General features: G+C 48.4%; 2 protein-coding genes across 2 annotated transcripts; one reads left to right on the forward strand and one right to left on the reverse strand.

Annotated features, from left to right (window-relative positions):
- Positions 1 to 1,015: 1,015 nt before the first annotated feature.
- MAD2L1BP (MAD2L1 binding protein) lies at positions 1,016 to 4,390 on the forward strand. The gene is made up of 2 exons (XM_058020108.1): positions 1,016 to 1,201; positions 1,838 to 4,390. The coding sequence occupies exons 1-2, from the start codon at positions 1,016 to 1,018 to the stop codon at positions 2,366 to 2,368; spliced, it is 717 nt and encodes a 238-aa protein (XP_057876091.1). The 3' UTR covers positions 2,369 to 4,390.
- Positions 4,286 to 13,651, reverse strand: LOC131081186 (epoxide hydrolase 1-like). The gene is made up of 10 exons (XM_058020107.1): positions 13,559 to 13,651; positions 12,209 to 12,232; positions 11,105 to 11,318; positions 10,119 to 10,299; positions 9,061 to 9,291; positions 8,571 to 8,700; positions 8,036 to 8,250; positions 6,080 to 6,188; positions 5,634 to 5,753; positions 4,286 to 4,688 (listed from the first exon to the last, which is right to left on the reverse strand). Exons 1-10 carry the CDS (start codon positions 13,585 to 13,587, stop codon positions 4,487 to 4,489), a joined length of 1,455 nt encoding a protein of 484 aa, XP_057876090.1. The 5' UTR covers positions 13,588 to 13,651; the 3' UTR covers positions 4,286 to 4,486.
- Positions 13,652 to 14,773: the final 1,122 nt, after the last annotated feature.

The raw sequence follows: 14,773 nt of genomic DNA on the forward strand, positions 1-14,773 counted from the left end.
GATGGGAGTTGGAGTCCAAGGGAGAGGGCGCCGCCTGTCGGCCACGGCCGACAACGCGCGGGATGCCACCGCTCTCCGGGCCCCGCTCTCCGGGCCCCGCTCGCCGGGATCTGCGGACGCCCGTGGATTATCCCTTTGGCAGCTCACAGCCCCGGGTTCCCTGGTTATTGACATAGAGGGATCAGTCATTCTGGATTCGGGAAACGGGGCACTTTCGAAGCTGTTTGGCATTGGAGGTACCTCATGACTACGCAGAGGCAGCAGCCCGACGCAGAGCGATCCCAAAGCACACACTAAGATCCAACCCGGGCGGGGGGCCGGAACCGCAAAAGAACCTCTAGCCGTGCGCCGCATCCCCTCAATTCCCAGTCTCCAGTTCCACGGCCACTGCGCCTTCCCTTTCCCCGCCGCATGCCCTGGGGAGAGCGACTCTGGGTCATTGTTCGTGTACAACCGACACCCTCCGTGGCGCTCCGCACAGGTGGCCGCGGTAAAGCAGCCTCGGAGCGGCTCCTCTCGCATCCCGCCCTCCACTCCCCGTATGCTGGAGGCGGCACCCAATGGGGCGCTAGGCACAATGTTTCCAAACACGGCACTCCCTGCACGCTCTCCGCCTCCCCGCGGCAGCGCGGCGGCGGCTCCTCTGCACGACAGCGGAGCCGCCAGGGCTGCCGGGAGCGGGGCGGGGCGGGGGACAGCGGAGCCGCTTCCTGCGGCCCTCCCCGGACAGCCCTGCAGGAAGCAGCCCGAGCTCCCGGCACGGCCTCAGCCGGGAGGCCCCGGGACGGCAGCGGGCGGGGGAGCGGGCGGGGGAGCGGAGGGGCGGGGCTACGCAGAGACCCCGCCTCCCACCCCGCCCACCGCGCGGCGCGGCCTGTGTGCCGCTCCCGTGAGGCTGCGCGGCGGCGGCGGCATTTAAACCGCGGCGGCCGTTGGGGGGGTGTGTGTGTGCCACGGTTCCTCGCTCCCGGCGCTGGCGGCGCTGGATCGCGGCAGCAGCGGCAGCAGCAGCGGGATGGGGCCTCGGGGGGACAGGGCGGTGCTGGGCAGCCCCGCCGTGGCCGTGGCCTTCCCGGGAGCTGTGTGCCGGGGCAGCGGCTACCGCTTCGCGTGCGAGCTCCTGAAGCACGTCCTGCACCAGCGGAACCAGCTCCCGCTGCCCTACGAGCAGTTGGCCTACTTCTGCCGGCGGGCGGCCCAGGTGAGGCGCGGCGGCCGCGGGGTCCGACCCGTGCTCGGGGGCGGCCCCTGGGGCCGGGGATTAGGGAGGCCGTGGCGTTTGAGGTTTGCTTGCGAGCTCCTGTTCTCCCTTGGGGACTCGCACGGCGACGTGTCGGCGCTTTTAAAGTAAAGCGCTTGTTGTGGCTGCATGCCTAAATGTAACCTCTTCTTTTCAAAACGAGGCAAAGGCAGCCTTAAGTTCAGGCTGCTGAAGGTGCCAACAAATTGTTCTTAATTGATTGCTTCCCGCTTTCCGCTCAAAGCGTGTTACTGCTTTGTTTGTTACCTCTGAGCAAAAAGCAACCAAACAAAAAAGGTACTATTAAGTGATTTCATAGAGGTGGCTGATCTTTGGAAAATGGGTTTCTAATTCCTATTGGAATTCATTAGTAGCGAGATTCAGATTCTAACTGAGTAGCTATGGGTTGTGCTCTTGTGTTCCTCTTGCATCTTCTGATGTGGGGAGTAGATGTGCGTCTTCCCCATGTGGGTACCTGTAGCTCTCAAAATGAACACAAGCTGCTGGTTCCTTGACACTCTAGGGTGGGCCATGCTTTCTGCAGAGTATAATACATGTTCATAACTAAATGTGTTAATGTGAATTTTTATTTTCGAGGGTGGAGATGGAATTGACAAACCACGTTCCCTGGGCCTGGCAAGCAGAAAGTGCCAGCAGTTGCTGACGGAGCTGGAGGGATTGTTCCAGCACCTGGAAGTCATGTTTAGTCTGACACTGGTTCCTCGGGTTCTTTTCCTACTTGGAGGCAACGTCATGAACCCCAAGGAGCTCTATGAGCTGAATTTGGAGGGGTTCTGTGAGGGCTCTGCTGAAGAGAGCCTCCAGACCGCGCCCTGCGTTCGCCAACTCTTTCACCGCCTGTTTGTTGCTGATGTCTTCAGCGAACTTAAGGCTCTCCCTGTGACAGGCACTCTTGTCCTGGTCCAGGGCCACCGTGACTGTGGTGTTGAGTGGTTCCGGCCCAGGCTCAACTACCAAGTGCCGAGCCGAGGGAGGAAGCTGACTGTTAAGCTGTCGTGTGATGGAGACCTCCATGTCAGTGCCTCACCTCCACAGCACACAGCACCTGCTTGGGAGGAGTATGTCTGGTTCCAAGCCCCAGTGACCCTCAAAGGCTTTAGTGAATGAATGGTTTTCCATAGAAATTTAACTGGAATATTGATTACTTTTTTATTCTTTAGGTGTTAATTTTAGCAAATGTAACCGTGTGTTTTTGAACCATGTGTGCCTGAATTTGTTTTTCATGGTGTCTACTATGCCTTCCTGTATCTTGCTGCACTCCTCTGTTGTCCTTATTTCCCGAGTTGTTGTTGAAGGCAAATCCACTTTAAGGCACAGTTGCACACAAGTCCGGCGATTCCTTAGGGACCTGATCTGTGACTCGGGATGAATTAACGTGTTGGGAGTAGAACTTCCCTGCTGAGTGCTTGCTGAACTGGATACGTACAATCTCCTCCTGCGTTTTAATATGGCCGTTTTCTGTCCCCGCCTTTGCCATGTTACCCATAGGCTGTCTTAGGTGAAGTTACTTCCTGCAAAATAACTCTGGGAGTAAATCCTGCAGTCCTTAAAAGGCTCCCCACAGCAGGAAAACCCGCGGGCGTAGCCGGACCGACACACAGAGGTAACATTGTTGCAGCAGAGGGATTTATTCCCAGCTAGTAAAGAATAGGGCAGGATGAAGGCAGTTCCTGCCAAGGGCCAGGGCTGCCGTGGAGATGGGCGGAGCCGCTTCCAGGGCCCCTGGCAACCCTGCAGGCAGCAGCCGCAGCTCCCGACGCTGCCTCAGCTGCCGTGGGGTGCGCCCCTCTTGAGTATTCAAGTGCTTGTCCATCTATTTGGTAAAATTACACTTTCCCATAACTCACTTTCTGTTCCTTAATCTACCAAAGTAAGTATTTTCAGCAACTAAAAAAATCTTGTAACTAGCACTGTCTTGGAGATGGAAAGAGACCGGTACCGTGGAGGCAGGGTAACAATAAGCAATTTTATATTTTTTACTAATCTTTGCCTAATAGCCCTGACAACTGGCTAGATACAGGATTAAAAGTAAGTAGTTTCTTTGCTAACCCCCTTCAGAGAAAGTTAGAAGTGCTGCTGCAATAATGGAAGATTACTCTCACTCGAGGAAGAAACTTTGACTTAAATGTTCCTGAAATGCATAGAAATCAGGGGGATGTGATCAAGTTTAGCACTATCTTTACCTGCCAAATTTGTGTTCTTAGTCAGACTGTATTACCTAGAATCAGAACTTGAGCCTGTTCTTCTGGGCTGGTGTCTACTGCAGAACAGGACAGGGAGAGAAGCCCTGGGAGCAGTGTGTTAGAGCTAGATATCTGCTGGAATTGTCTTCAGTCTGCTGTGCAATTATCTGTGCTGTAATGAGCTTTCAGTAGCTTGAAATAACTCCATCCCACTTGAAGAGAAAGGTGAACCTACTGGTAGTGAGGGTGTTTGCTGTTACTAGTCAAAAATGCACAATGGGATGGTAAAAGTCCTTTGTGAGGGTGAAGGTTGAAGTAACCCTCTACACTTGGTGCATATTTTAACTTTGACCTTTTTTGATGGAATGAGATGATAGAAGTAGTAGGAACTTAATTTGGAATTTTTGAGCTTGGAGAACACTAGAGTGCCCTCTCTGCTGTAGTATCCATTAATATCTGTTTACAATGTGCAGTAGCTGCTTCTTAAGCTTGTTCTAGGGGAAGAACTTTGAGTAATGAAAGCTGCCTTATGTGCAGCTGCCCACTTGAATATGGAATCCCAGGCCTCTTGAAGGAAAAATATAACTTGAATGTAGGAGTGGTTGTGCTCAGGAAATCAAAGCCTTTTATGCTTCCACCAAAGCTGCTTGTAACACATGTTTCAGAATGCAGGTGCCCAAGTGTTTAAAGAAGCTTTTAAACAGAAGCCTTGGCCAGTTCCTTTCACCTCTCTTCCTCAGTTGAGTGCAATGTTACTGCAATAAACTGTTTACGTATTCTGTTATACTTGAACTATGAATGCAGCAATGATAAGGTGCTGGGAACTAAGGAACACAATGCATTTTGGATGTTTTGTTTGTTTTTTTTTCCTTATGAAAACATGACTAATTGAATTTTAAAAATCAAGACTGTAATTATTATCAAAATAAAATGCTGGCTTCTATATGAGATTATTTTGAGTGATTAAACAAACCCAGTCTAAAGGTTCTGTCACTGGTAGAGCCACTTGTTTCCATTCTGTGCACATATTTCAACTGCAGGCTCACAGCTGTTCCACTTTTCGGACAAACTGCATGATGTCGTGTGCCAGGAGCTTTGGTTCCTCAAAGGCAGCAAAATGCCCTCCACGTGGCATGTAAGTGTAAGTGACGACGTTCTTGTAGACATTCTTTGTCCAGACACGTGGTACGTGTACAATCTCCTGAGGAAAAGCTGCAATCCCCGTGGGAACGTGTACGCTAACCCTGGAAGACAGAAGTTCATTGCATTGTTGAAACCAGTCCTGGGGGAAGTCTATAAAACCTCTGTCTCTGGGAACACATTCAGCTGGAGAAGTTTCCCCACTTTGTGCAGTGCAGCCACCCCCTGGTCTGCACTCCACTGAGGAGCTTAATTTCTATTCAGGTATCACTGAGTTTTAGAAGATGATATCTGTAGAAGTGCAAAGTAGAGCCAAGTTTGCACATGGGTTGATCTTGAAATGTTGCCCATCTTTGAGTTTAACTTTAAGTGTTGTGCTAATGACAAGGTACCACACCTCTCTGAGAAATGAGCCAGGCAATTTGCTTTAGAATATGATACCAAATGCATAACAAATTACTCTCTGGAGAGGAAAGGGGCTGGTTCAGTCCCCCAAGAAAAAGATTCCCCCACTTGTTCAGATGATCAGTTACTTGTCTGTTCAGCAATATTTTGTGGTCAGCCTCTCTTAGCATCATCTTAATGAGCCAGCTGTCACGAGGTGCTGGGTTTCAAGTACTGCTCTCCAAGTTGCTACCCCAGGTTTGTGCTTAACTCTTGTAGTTCTTAGCTTATCCTGCAGCAAGTAGCCTTCCTAATTCAGTTTATACTTCTCTCTTTGGTGTGCCCATGATCTTCTGTTTTGTTTTCACTGAACTGGGCTACAAGTCACATTTGTTTGGTGAATAAGTATATAGACTTATATTTTGAACACAAGACTTTGCTTGGTGCTTTAAGTCTTTTGCATTGTCTTGGCTGCTAGCTACCTTGTGTGCATTACAGGTTCAAAAGAAAAGTAACCCTTAACTACATTTATCCAAAGCAAGTAAGAATTTGGACTTTCATTTTTCTCAGAATTAAATTTGCTGTTGTAAGTGATCTAACTGTTGATACAGGCAAATGTTTCAACCTCATTTGCAAATCTACCTTGCAAGTTGCCACACAATTACCTGTCATGAATTCTTGGGTCCTTAGAAAAGTTTTCCTTGTAGTATCGCATTGAGGACACAATGGAGGATGTCACCCAATAAATCATCACATTGGTCAAAAGCTCATCAAGAGAGTATTTGCTGTTGAGAGAGGAAGAAATTTAACTGGAAGCTGTTGCTCAGTGCTCTATGCTAGGCTCATGCCCTCAAGAACTGCTGTCCCCCTTAATCTCTGCTTATTTCAGGCAGCAGATTAGTTGGCACCTGTGTGTTCAGAGCAAAACCGACTGGTGCTGAAGCAGTAGTGTGCAGGCAGTCTGCTCTAAGTTTAAACTAGTGCTTGTCATGTCAGCCTTTCCTCCCTAAATTTCAGCTTTGCCAGGCTAGTATCTTACCTGTATCCTCATATTAGTTCCCACCAGTCATTCTTTTAATGAGACTTCTCACAAAATAACCTAACATCTTACCTTTCCAAGCCTCCATCATCTTTATTCCGAAATGATTTGTCTGTCCAGGTTGAGAATTTCTCCATAATGTATGCAGCAAGCCCCACTGGGGAGTCATTCAGTCCACAACCTAAGCGAGGAGAAGAGAAGAGCTGTTGCAGTTGCCTGGCATGGCGATACTTCAGTGCAAGTTAAACTGGACTTGGATGAAGAGCTCAGAGTTTTCTAGAGAATTCAGTACACAGAGAGTCTGTATTTATCTATCCCTTATAGTACTTTATTTGTGACAAATTCCCTGTAGAGGAATTCTGGCTGTGTCTGAGGGCACTACAAATTCAGATAGTTCCTATACAAAAGAAGCTGGGAGTTAAGGAAGTTCCATTGGCTTCTTGGTGATGTGTGGCAAAGGGAGCAAATTCAGATGTAAAGAGATGGCAATCTGAAAAGAAATTTCAGATAAAATATTTGGGAGCACTGTCCTGCTTAGGATGGGATGTATTCTGATTCTAAAATATATGTATGAAACAGGGTGAACAAGAATACAATAGATTCAGAATATCACAAATATAAGGGATTCTGTGTTTTTGCTTTTCATTTTTTTAGAGTTTGCAAAAGTGCCTTAATCTTTGATCCAGCTGATTTTTGAGAGCACTACCTTTGACTCATGGAATCTCTCATGGGAGCAGCCAAACTTGAACCCACTTAAACTGCTTTGAACTTTGTTGATATCAGGTTTTATTGGCTGGTTTTATCAACCAGTCACTTATAAACCAAAGCTTGGATAACTGTCAGTTTTACATCTAATTATTAACTTTTAATCATAGAGAAGTTAGGATCTTGTTAAAGGGTACAGATGTCAGAACAGATTTTTGTGATTCTCTCCTTCCCCTGGAACTTGTGGATTTATTCCTGTGCTTGGATTGTCATGTTGACTAGCTTTCTCAAGGCAGTTCAATTTCTTAAGGATGCTGGGGAAGGAGCCCAAACAAAATATTTTTGGAAATTATATTAGTTCCATTAGTGGATCTACAGTTGTTTGATTCTGCCAGAACTCTGATTCTTGAAGCATGATTTCCCTGTGATATTATCCCCTGTAAATCAATTCTCCTTGTTTAAACAATCCTGTCAGATTTCTGATCAGAGAGAGACTAGACATACTAATCTTAATTTTTTTTTTGTGGATCCCTTCACTTTTTGGCCCTTAAAAACACCCAAGCAACCAGAAACACTACTGCCACAACAACTCCCTCCCACCTGGTATATTGTTTATCTCCTTTTATTTCTTTGGGTTTGCAATCACTTCAAGCAATAGTCTAGGCATTCACTGACATTCCAGTTTGAGCTTCTTCTCCTTTGGTGAATTGCTGGGATGGGGGGCTGTTTGTTCTCTGGTCTCCAAATCTGACACCAGCCTGAGACAGCTTTACTGTCTTTCTTGATAAGGGATGACTTCAATAAAGTCAGAATCCTCTCTGGTGGGTACTGATGCAAAGAGTTCCTCATAGCATAATGAAATGGCTATATCTTTCTTACAGGCCTTATCCACTGGCCCCAGGATGTCAGCATTCTGGCTTTTCAGGTGTTTGAGCTTTGTCTACCATTTTGCAACTTTCACATTGCACCTCTTTGCTTGTGATATTTTTCTTGTTTTCAGCCCCATTTACTTCTCAAAGATTCCATTTCAGAACCCTGTGTTTTACTTTTGAAGGACTCTATGGAAATGGGTTCATTCTCAAGGAAAGTGGTGTACTATTTAAAAGACCTTGAAAAGATATACTTGAAATCTCCATCTTTTTTTGAGTGGTTTCTTTTAGCTTCATTTTATACAGTTCTCATCCCCATAAACTCATTACTCCCATGAGTCTTGCACTCAAGTCACCAGAAGTCATTGCTTCTCAAATTTGGCTGGCCTTTGTTTTCATGTACCACAAGTGATTAGTGCAGCATGTTCATAGGGATACAGAGAAGGTACATTACCTGCAGTGTCTGGTTTGGTGGCTTGGATGTGTAAGTATCCAGACTCTCGTAGGACTTCATAAATGTTTTTCTGCATGAAAGGGTAGAAACGTCGAACATCTTCCCTGCTGAAGCCTACAAGCCATGGTACATAAGCCCCAAGCATTGTACGAATCATCTTTCCCAAGCCTTGTGCGCTGATGAAAACAAGATTCAGATGAAGCCCTTTCACAGACCTAAAAATAAGTTAAGGAATAGAGGGTTAAATCAAGCAATTTTCTGTCTCCAAGTTTTCTAGAAAACAAGTCTGACTGCAGCTGTGAGATAAACAATGCACTGAATCAAATACACAAAGCCCTTCAGTTTCATCATGGTTTTACAAAAATTCAATACACAACATATGAAAGCAATTGAATATGCAGGATGGGGTTGTCCCTGAAGGATGCAGAGCAGAAGGGAATGAGAGGCAGGGCAAACAGAAGGTAGGACTATGGAGCCAGAAGATAGGGCAGGAACTGGAGGCAGCTTTTCTGCACTGATTTCCTTTGCTACTTACTGTGGCAGCATCTGGGCCATGTTAGTGGTAATGCGAGATCCCCAGTCCCCTCCCTGTAGGTAGTATTCCTTGAAGCCCAATCTATTCATCAGCTTATGGAATATCCGGGCAGTGGCTATGGAGTCAAACCCTGTAGGTAAAGGGAAACACAGGAGACCTGTTGGTCCTAGTGCTCCTCCCCTGGCCAAAGACTGTGACCTGACTGAGGCACGTCTGTGTGGGGCTGTGGGAAGGGACAGTGTGCAATGCTGCTCTGCCTCACTCCTTGGAAAGAAAGTGAACACAAGATGAAAGGAATTCAGTGGAAAATGAAATCAGACCTGACTTCCAGTATTGCAAATCTCCACAGCCAGCCCCAAAGCCTCAGCCACATGGGGCTTAGTGAAGAGCCAGGCATCTGCACTACAAACTGCAGTGCCCAGGGCTGCCTGGAATAGTTGAGGTGTTACTCCAAAAACTGCAATTCCAACAGAGCCTTTTCATTGCTTACCTTTCTGGTGAGAGGCCTCTGAGAAAGCATAGCCTGGGATGGAGGGGCAGATGACCTCAAACACCACATCACCCTCATTCAGGCCGTGCTTGGCTGGCTCCGTGAGCAGAGGGATGATCTTGTAGAACTCATAGAAGGAGCCAGGCCAGCCATGGACCATCAGCAGAGGTCGAACAGCTTGACCATGAGGAACATAGGATGGCTTCACATGGATAAAATGGATATCAATCCCTGTCACACATCCAAGAAAGAAAAATTAGACCTCTGGGGCCATAGTTTCTACTTTGCGTTCTGTAGAAGGAGGGAGGCAAAACTGTAATTAGCATCTGGAGTAGAAGTTCCACAATCAGCCCACTGCAAGAAGATGCCTGGCTGAAAGGGAATGCCTGGCATAGTATCAGTTGTCTCATCTTTTGCATACAGACAGAGATATTGACCCCAGCCACAGATATTGGGGTCACTGGAGATTAGCATCCATCTCCTGAGAAACTGGTCTCATAGCATATAAGTAAGGACTGCACTTGAATGTATAGCACAATGGGGGTAAGATACATGCAAAAACATTACAGTAGTTAAAAGAGAAACATGAAAAAGGGCATGATAGAAGTCTAACATAGAGATCATTTATGTAAAGTCTTTCTACCCTAATCTAGAGATCATTTATGTAAAGTCTGGCTAAGCTCACCTGGCTAAACTAGTGTGTGGTGGGGAGGGATATTCCAGCCTCAGTTTGGCTAAATTTCACAGTTTTTCAAAGGTGGCTTCAAGGCAATCACTGAAGAGCACCTCATCGTTAGTTAACATGGGTTCAGAGCCAGATGAAGCTCATCTTGAAGCAGACCTAATCTTATTCCCATTGTGTAATCCCATACCTTACTATATTACCATACCTTAATCCCTATAAGGTTATTAATAATAGAGCCTTCACTAGTTATATTTCACTTGTATCACAAAGCTCTCGTGCATAGCTTATCTCAAATATCGTCACTTTTTACATCTCCCCCTTCTTGCTGTGCATCTCCAAGTGCGACCTGTTCAAGGCACAGAGGCCCCCTCACCTTCAATGGTGGTGTGGAAGTGGGGGTATTTGTTCAGCACTTCCACTTGCTTGCGCCAGTCAAACTGATTCCTCCAGTAGTCCACCACCTTCCGCAGGTAGCTGGAGTTGAAGCCGTAGTGGAAGGCGGCTCCTTCCACGTGCGGTGTGAAGCGGAACCGATCCAGGCGCTGGTGCAGGTCCTGTGGAAGGGAGCCCTTCTTGCCAGGCTGGCCAGCTGCTGCCATGTGCCCTATGCCAGGGCAGGCACAGACAGGCTCTCCTGGCTCTGCTGGCTTTTGTATTGCTCTCTGGGACACCACAAGCCCTCCTGAAGAAGTGCCATACTCTAATGAACCACCTGAATTGTTTGTATGTGGAATACAATTTTCTACAGGTTACAAGTTCCCCATGGGCACCCAGGAGTGGTGGGTGCTGCTATCTCTTGGCTTGCTGCTAACTCACTTCAGAGTTTTTTGTGCTAGGAGCTTGGCAGCACTGCTGGCTGGGAGAATAAGAATTTCACCTTGAGCTGCTGGTTGCTGCTTGGTCAGACAGAGACAGGCATGCAGGCATGGAGGAGCTATGATGCAGTCAAGACACCATCCCTCTTCAGCCTTACAGCCCTTTCCTCTGTGGAAGCTCCTCAGTCCTGCCCTACTGGTGCCACAGCTGTCCCAATGCTCTCCTGCCCTGCTCCACCATCCACAGACTCACTGTCAAAGTCTGCTGCTCAAAGCATGGCCTTTCTGCAGGAGAAGCCCCAGACTGCACAGGGGGGCTGCTCTCTCCGAAAGTCTTTAGGGGTCATTGCAAGGGACTGGAGCTCAAACCCCCTTCATAAAGAGGGGTGAGCCAGAGCATCATCCAATGGAGCTGGGTAGCTGCCCTGGCACATGGAAGTGCCCTGCTGTCAGCCCCAAGGCATCACCTCGAGGCAGTGAGGTGGGCGATGGACTGCCTCCCCTTGCAGCTTTCTGCCCCTCCTTACCACCCAGGCAGCTGTACCTCGATTTCTTTGTCAGATGTTTCAATCTTGAAGGGACGGATGCTTGTGTCTTCTTTCCCTTTGGGGGGCCTTTCGCCTGCGCCCCACCACCCATCACCCATGTCAATTGTCTTCATCTTGCGTCCAGATCTGAGCCAGCAGAGCAGGATCCCTCCAACCCCCAGGGCGGCCACAGGGACCAGGACTGCATTCTTCTGAGAATAGTCAAAAGGCCTGGGGAGGCACAAAATTGCTTGTGTTCAACAACACCAGTGTCAAAGGGACTTATGCTGAGGCTTGGTTACACATCCATAGGGACTGAGCAGGGATAAAAGCATCCAAATCCCAGGCAGTCAGCAGGAACTAGGTATTTCTGTTATTTTTGAAGATCACAGGTAAGATTTGGGGCAGGGTTCTATCTACCTTCTATCTACCAAGGCTTCTTAGGGGTCTCAAGTCCTTGCTGATCAGGACTTGCTGATCACAAGTCTTCTTTGTCCCTTTCCTTGTGAACCAGGATGCCCAGGGGGACAAAGTTCAACAGGATATGGGCCAAGCTACTTTGAGGCAGGTGCTGCAGTAAATGAGACAGTAGCAGCTGGACTTGCCCAGGAATAAAAACTGAGTGGGCAGAGTGAGCTGAGGAGCAGGAAAAGAAACAAATGTCTCCAGCTGCTGAAGAAAGCTGGATGTGCTGGACATGCTCCTCTTCTTGCCAGTGCTTCATGCACAACTACCCTACAGATTCAATCATCTCTTAGGGCAATCCTGGCTCTCTGCTGTAGCTCTCAAGTAAGGAGTATCTGCTGGTGTCCTTGTTTCTGTTCTGAACAGCAAGGTCCCACACCTGAGGTGTGGGAGCCAAGTTGCCAGAGCTGGAGTTGACAGACATGCAGTCCTAAATGTAGTGTACCTTCCCACCCCTCTGACTTGTGTTTCAAGTTCCCCAGCTTCCCTTAGGGATTAGTAGAAGTGTTGGGGGCTCCTGCAGGGGGCTGCAAGGGGGCTGTGAGTGAAGATTTTGTTGTTGTTGTTATCCAGAGTACAGAAGGAATGACACTGTGCCCCAGTCAGGGCAGTAACCAAAAGAGAGGACTGCAGCACAGAACAGCTATTCCACTCACCTGATCCGGGACATGATGCTCTCCCTACAAAAGAGAAAAAACAGAAAGATCCTTACAGTCCGATAGTGTTGTCCTATTCCAATGCTTCTGGGTGATGAAAAGAATGTCTACTGCCAGCACCACTCATTTCCCAGGGATGTGATCACAAGCTCTTTAGCCACCTGGCAACATCTGCCATTATTTTTTGTACTTTTAGGATAGGATGGGCAGAGAGGGGCTCACAAATCTCTGCCTCAGTACAAAGAGACAGGGTTTCTGGGCTGTGCTTTAGCTAGATAATTTGTTGCCATAATATTCCCTCCTTCAGCACAATTTAGATGAAAGGCAGAAAACAACTGCATAAGTGTCCTTGCAGTGTTTCATCCCGTGAGCAGCTGTGTAGCTTGAGCCAAGAAAATAGTTTACTTTGACTGCTGTGTTGCAATAGGCGCGCAGCCTCAGCAGGGCAATTCCGAGCTCCAGGGCAGTTCTGCTCCCAGCCATGCGGTGCTGATCGTGCTGCAGGGCTGGCTCCAGCAGAGGCTTGTGGACCCTTCCCTGTCCAGAGTTTAAGGAGCTGCTGTACCTTTGGCACTTTTAGCTACTCCTGACTGGATATCAAGCCTTTAGGTCTCCCCTGTCTACTAGGAAAAGAAAGTATCCTCCTCTGTTCACTTTAAGCCTAGTAGCTTCTGGTACAAAAGCACAATCTAAAATCTAGCAACAATAGAAGCAAGTCTTGTTACTCTGCCTTGTGGTATGCAGCTACATTAGGGAGTTCTTTGGTACAATAATTATAGTACTTTGAGAAAAAAACCCAAAACAAATGCCAAAACAAAAAGGAAAAAGACTTGCTAATCCATGAAAAACCAACTCCACTGGGTGTTTGTTACACCCTAGAATTGTTTCCCTCTGCTGTCTGAAGTGCAGAACCTGGAGCCTGTACTCGATATCTCAGCTACCTCCAAGGCAATTTGCTCGCACTTGCTGAAACAGCCTATGCATGCTTTTTTTCCCTTAAATCACTTCCAGACATGGAAGAACCTTAGGGCTCATAAGAACAAAGAGCTTATGCAACAGGTAGGACTATCCCCCTGCACTTACATCCGGGAGGTCGGTGAGCAGGGGTGTGAGAGCGGCTATCAAGGCAGCAGCACAAGCCCCGCTCTAACAAAGCCAGCCTGTCCCAGCAGCTCTCTGAGCGCCACAAACAAGGCTCAGTGGATCAGCACCCCCTCCGCACTCGTGCTCAGGAGATCTCAGCTCCTGCTCCCGCTCTCCCACGACCTGCTGACCCTCCCGGGGCTTTCACGCTGCCCAAGCGTGGGGAGCCCGCTCTGGATCCCTGCTCCCGTGCCGAGGAGATCTCACCATGCGTTTGAAAGGCTCTCCCGCCACATGTCTGCTGCTCCCTGCCTGGCCGCTGCTCCGACACACTCCCAGCTTCTCCTCTCTGGCTTTCTCTTCCGCAGTGACGTTTTCTCGGGGACAACGCAAACCACATCGTCCCTCAGTGCCACCTATGGCCCGAGTGTGCAGCTGCAAACCGAGCTCCGTCCGGGCCGAGCCCTGCGTGCAGCAGGAGCAGCCCCGAGCCCCGGTGCCCCTGAATGGCGAACGCACCGAGAGCGGCCCTGCCGAGGCTCCCTGAGCTCCTCGGCTCGGGCTGCGGCAGCACCGCGTCCTCACAGCAAGGCCAGCTGGGTTATACCCCCGTACAGGGCCTGTGGTGGGATCTACAGCCAGCAGCCCGAGGGAAGGGATTCTTCACTCTCCTCAGCGCTCCTGAGACCACACCTGCATTGCCACAGCCACTTCTGGCCTTGCTGCTGGAAGACAGACTGGAGAGGGCTCAGCCTTGGGGACAGCGTGCAGGATACCAAACTGCCGGCTGGGCCATGTGGTGTATGAGTAAGGTGACGAAGCATCTTCATCCCGGAGAGCAAAGAGTAAAGGGTGGGATTTGTTGCTGTGTAGAGTTAACCAGTGAAAAGCTGAGGGAAAATGGACCCAGAGTCAGCCCGGAGAAGCAGCAGGTGAAGGACAAAAGGCAAGGACCCAAATTGTAACAAGAGAAGTTAAGGTTAGATATGAGGAGAAATTAGTCCTCCACCGATGTATTCAGATGCTGGGACAGGGGTCCAGAGAGGATGTGGGATTTTCACCCTTGGGCATTCCATATTTGACAGAAACAAGGCACTGAGCAGTCTGACAGAGCTGAACCTTTTTCTGAGCAGGTGTTGGGATGAGCTCACCTCCAGGAGGTGGCCCTCACAACCTGTGTATCACTTGGCTCCATTCCAGGTGCGCCCATGATTTGCAGCAGCCAAAACATAAAGGAAAAGTTCTGGTTTTAATTTTCTGCAGAAATCAATGCTATGTTTTAGTTCAGGTGCTGAGATTTAATTTTCCTTTTGGTTGGTAAAATAGTCCTGGACAAAGGCTTCTCCTTCATAGGAATTTGACATGAGAGTGAATGAGAGTTCAAAGCCTCAGGAATATTGGGTGGGGGGAAAGTGAGCAGAAGAGCAGTATGGAAAAAAGAATACATATATGAAAGAGGATGGTGAATCACTGACATACTAT

Source organism: Melospiza georgiana, chromosome 3 (genome assembly GCF_028018845.1).
Source record: "Melospiza georgiana isolate bMelGeo1 chromosome 3, bMelGeo1.pri, whole genome shotgun sequence".
Lineage (NCBI taxonomy): Eukaryota > Metazoa > Chordata > Aves > Passeriformes > Passerellidae > Melospiza > Melospiza georgiana.

Excerpts from the sequence above, each read along its gene's own strand:
- MAD2L1BP (XM_058020108.1), top strand. The coding sequence starts at position 1,016 with ATGGGGCCTCGGGGGGACAGGGCGGTGCTGGGCAGCCCCGCCGTGGCC. Across the intron at positions 1,202-1,837 it reads TCTGCCGGCGGGCGGCCCAG|GGTGGAGATGGAATTGACAA; the intron begins GTGAGGCGCGGC and ends TTTATTTTCGAG.
- LOC131081186 (XM_058020107.1), bottom strand. The coding sequence starts at position 13,587 with ATGTGGCGGGAGAGCCTTTCAAACGCATG. Across the intron at positions 11,319-12,208 it reads AGCATCATGTCCCGGATCAG|GCCTTTTGACTATTCTCAGA; the intron begins GTGAGTGGAATA and ends GTGCCTCCCCAG. Across the intron at positions 5,754-6,079 it reads GATGATGGAGGCTTGGAAAG|CAAATACTCTCTTGATGAGC; the intron begins GTAAGATGTTAG and ends CTCTCTCAACAG.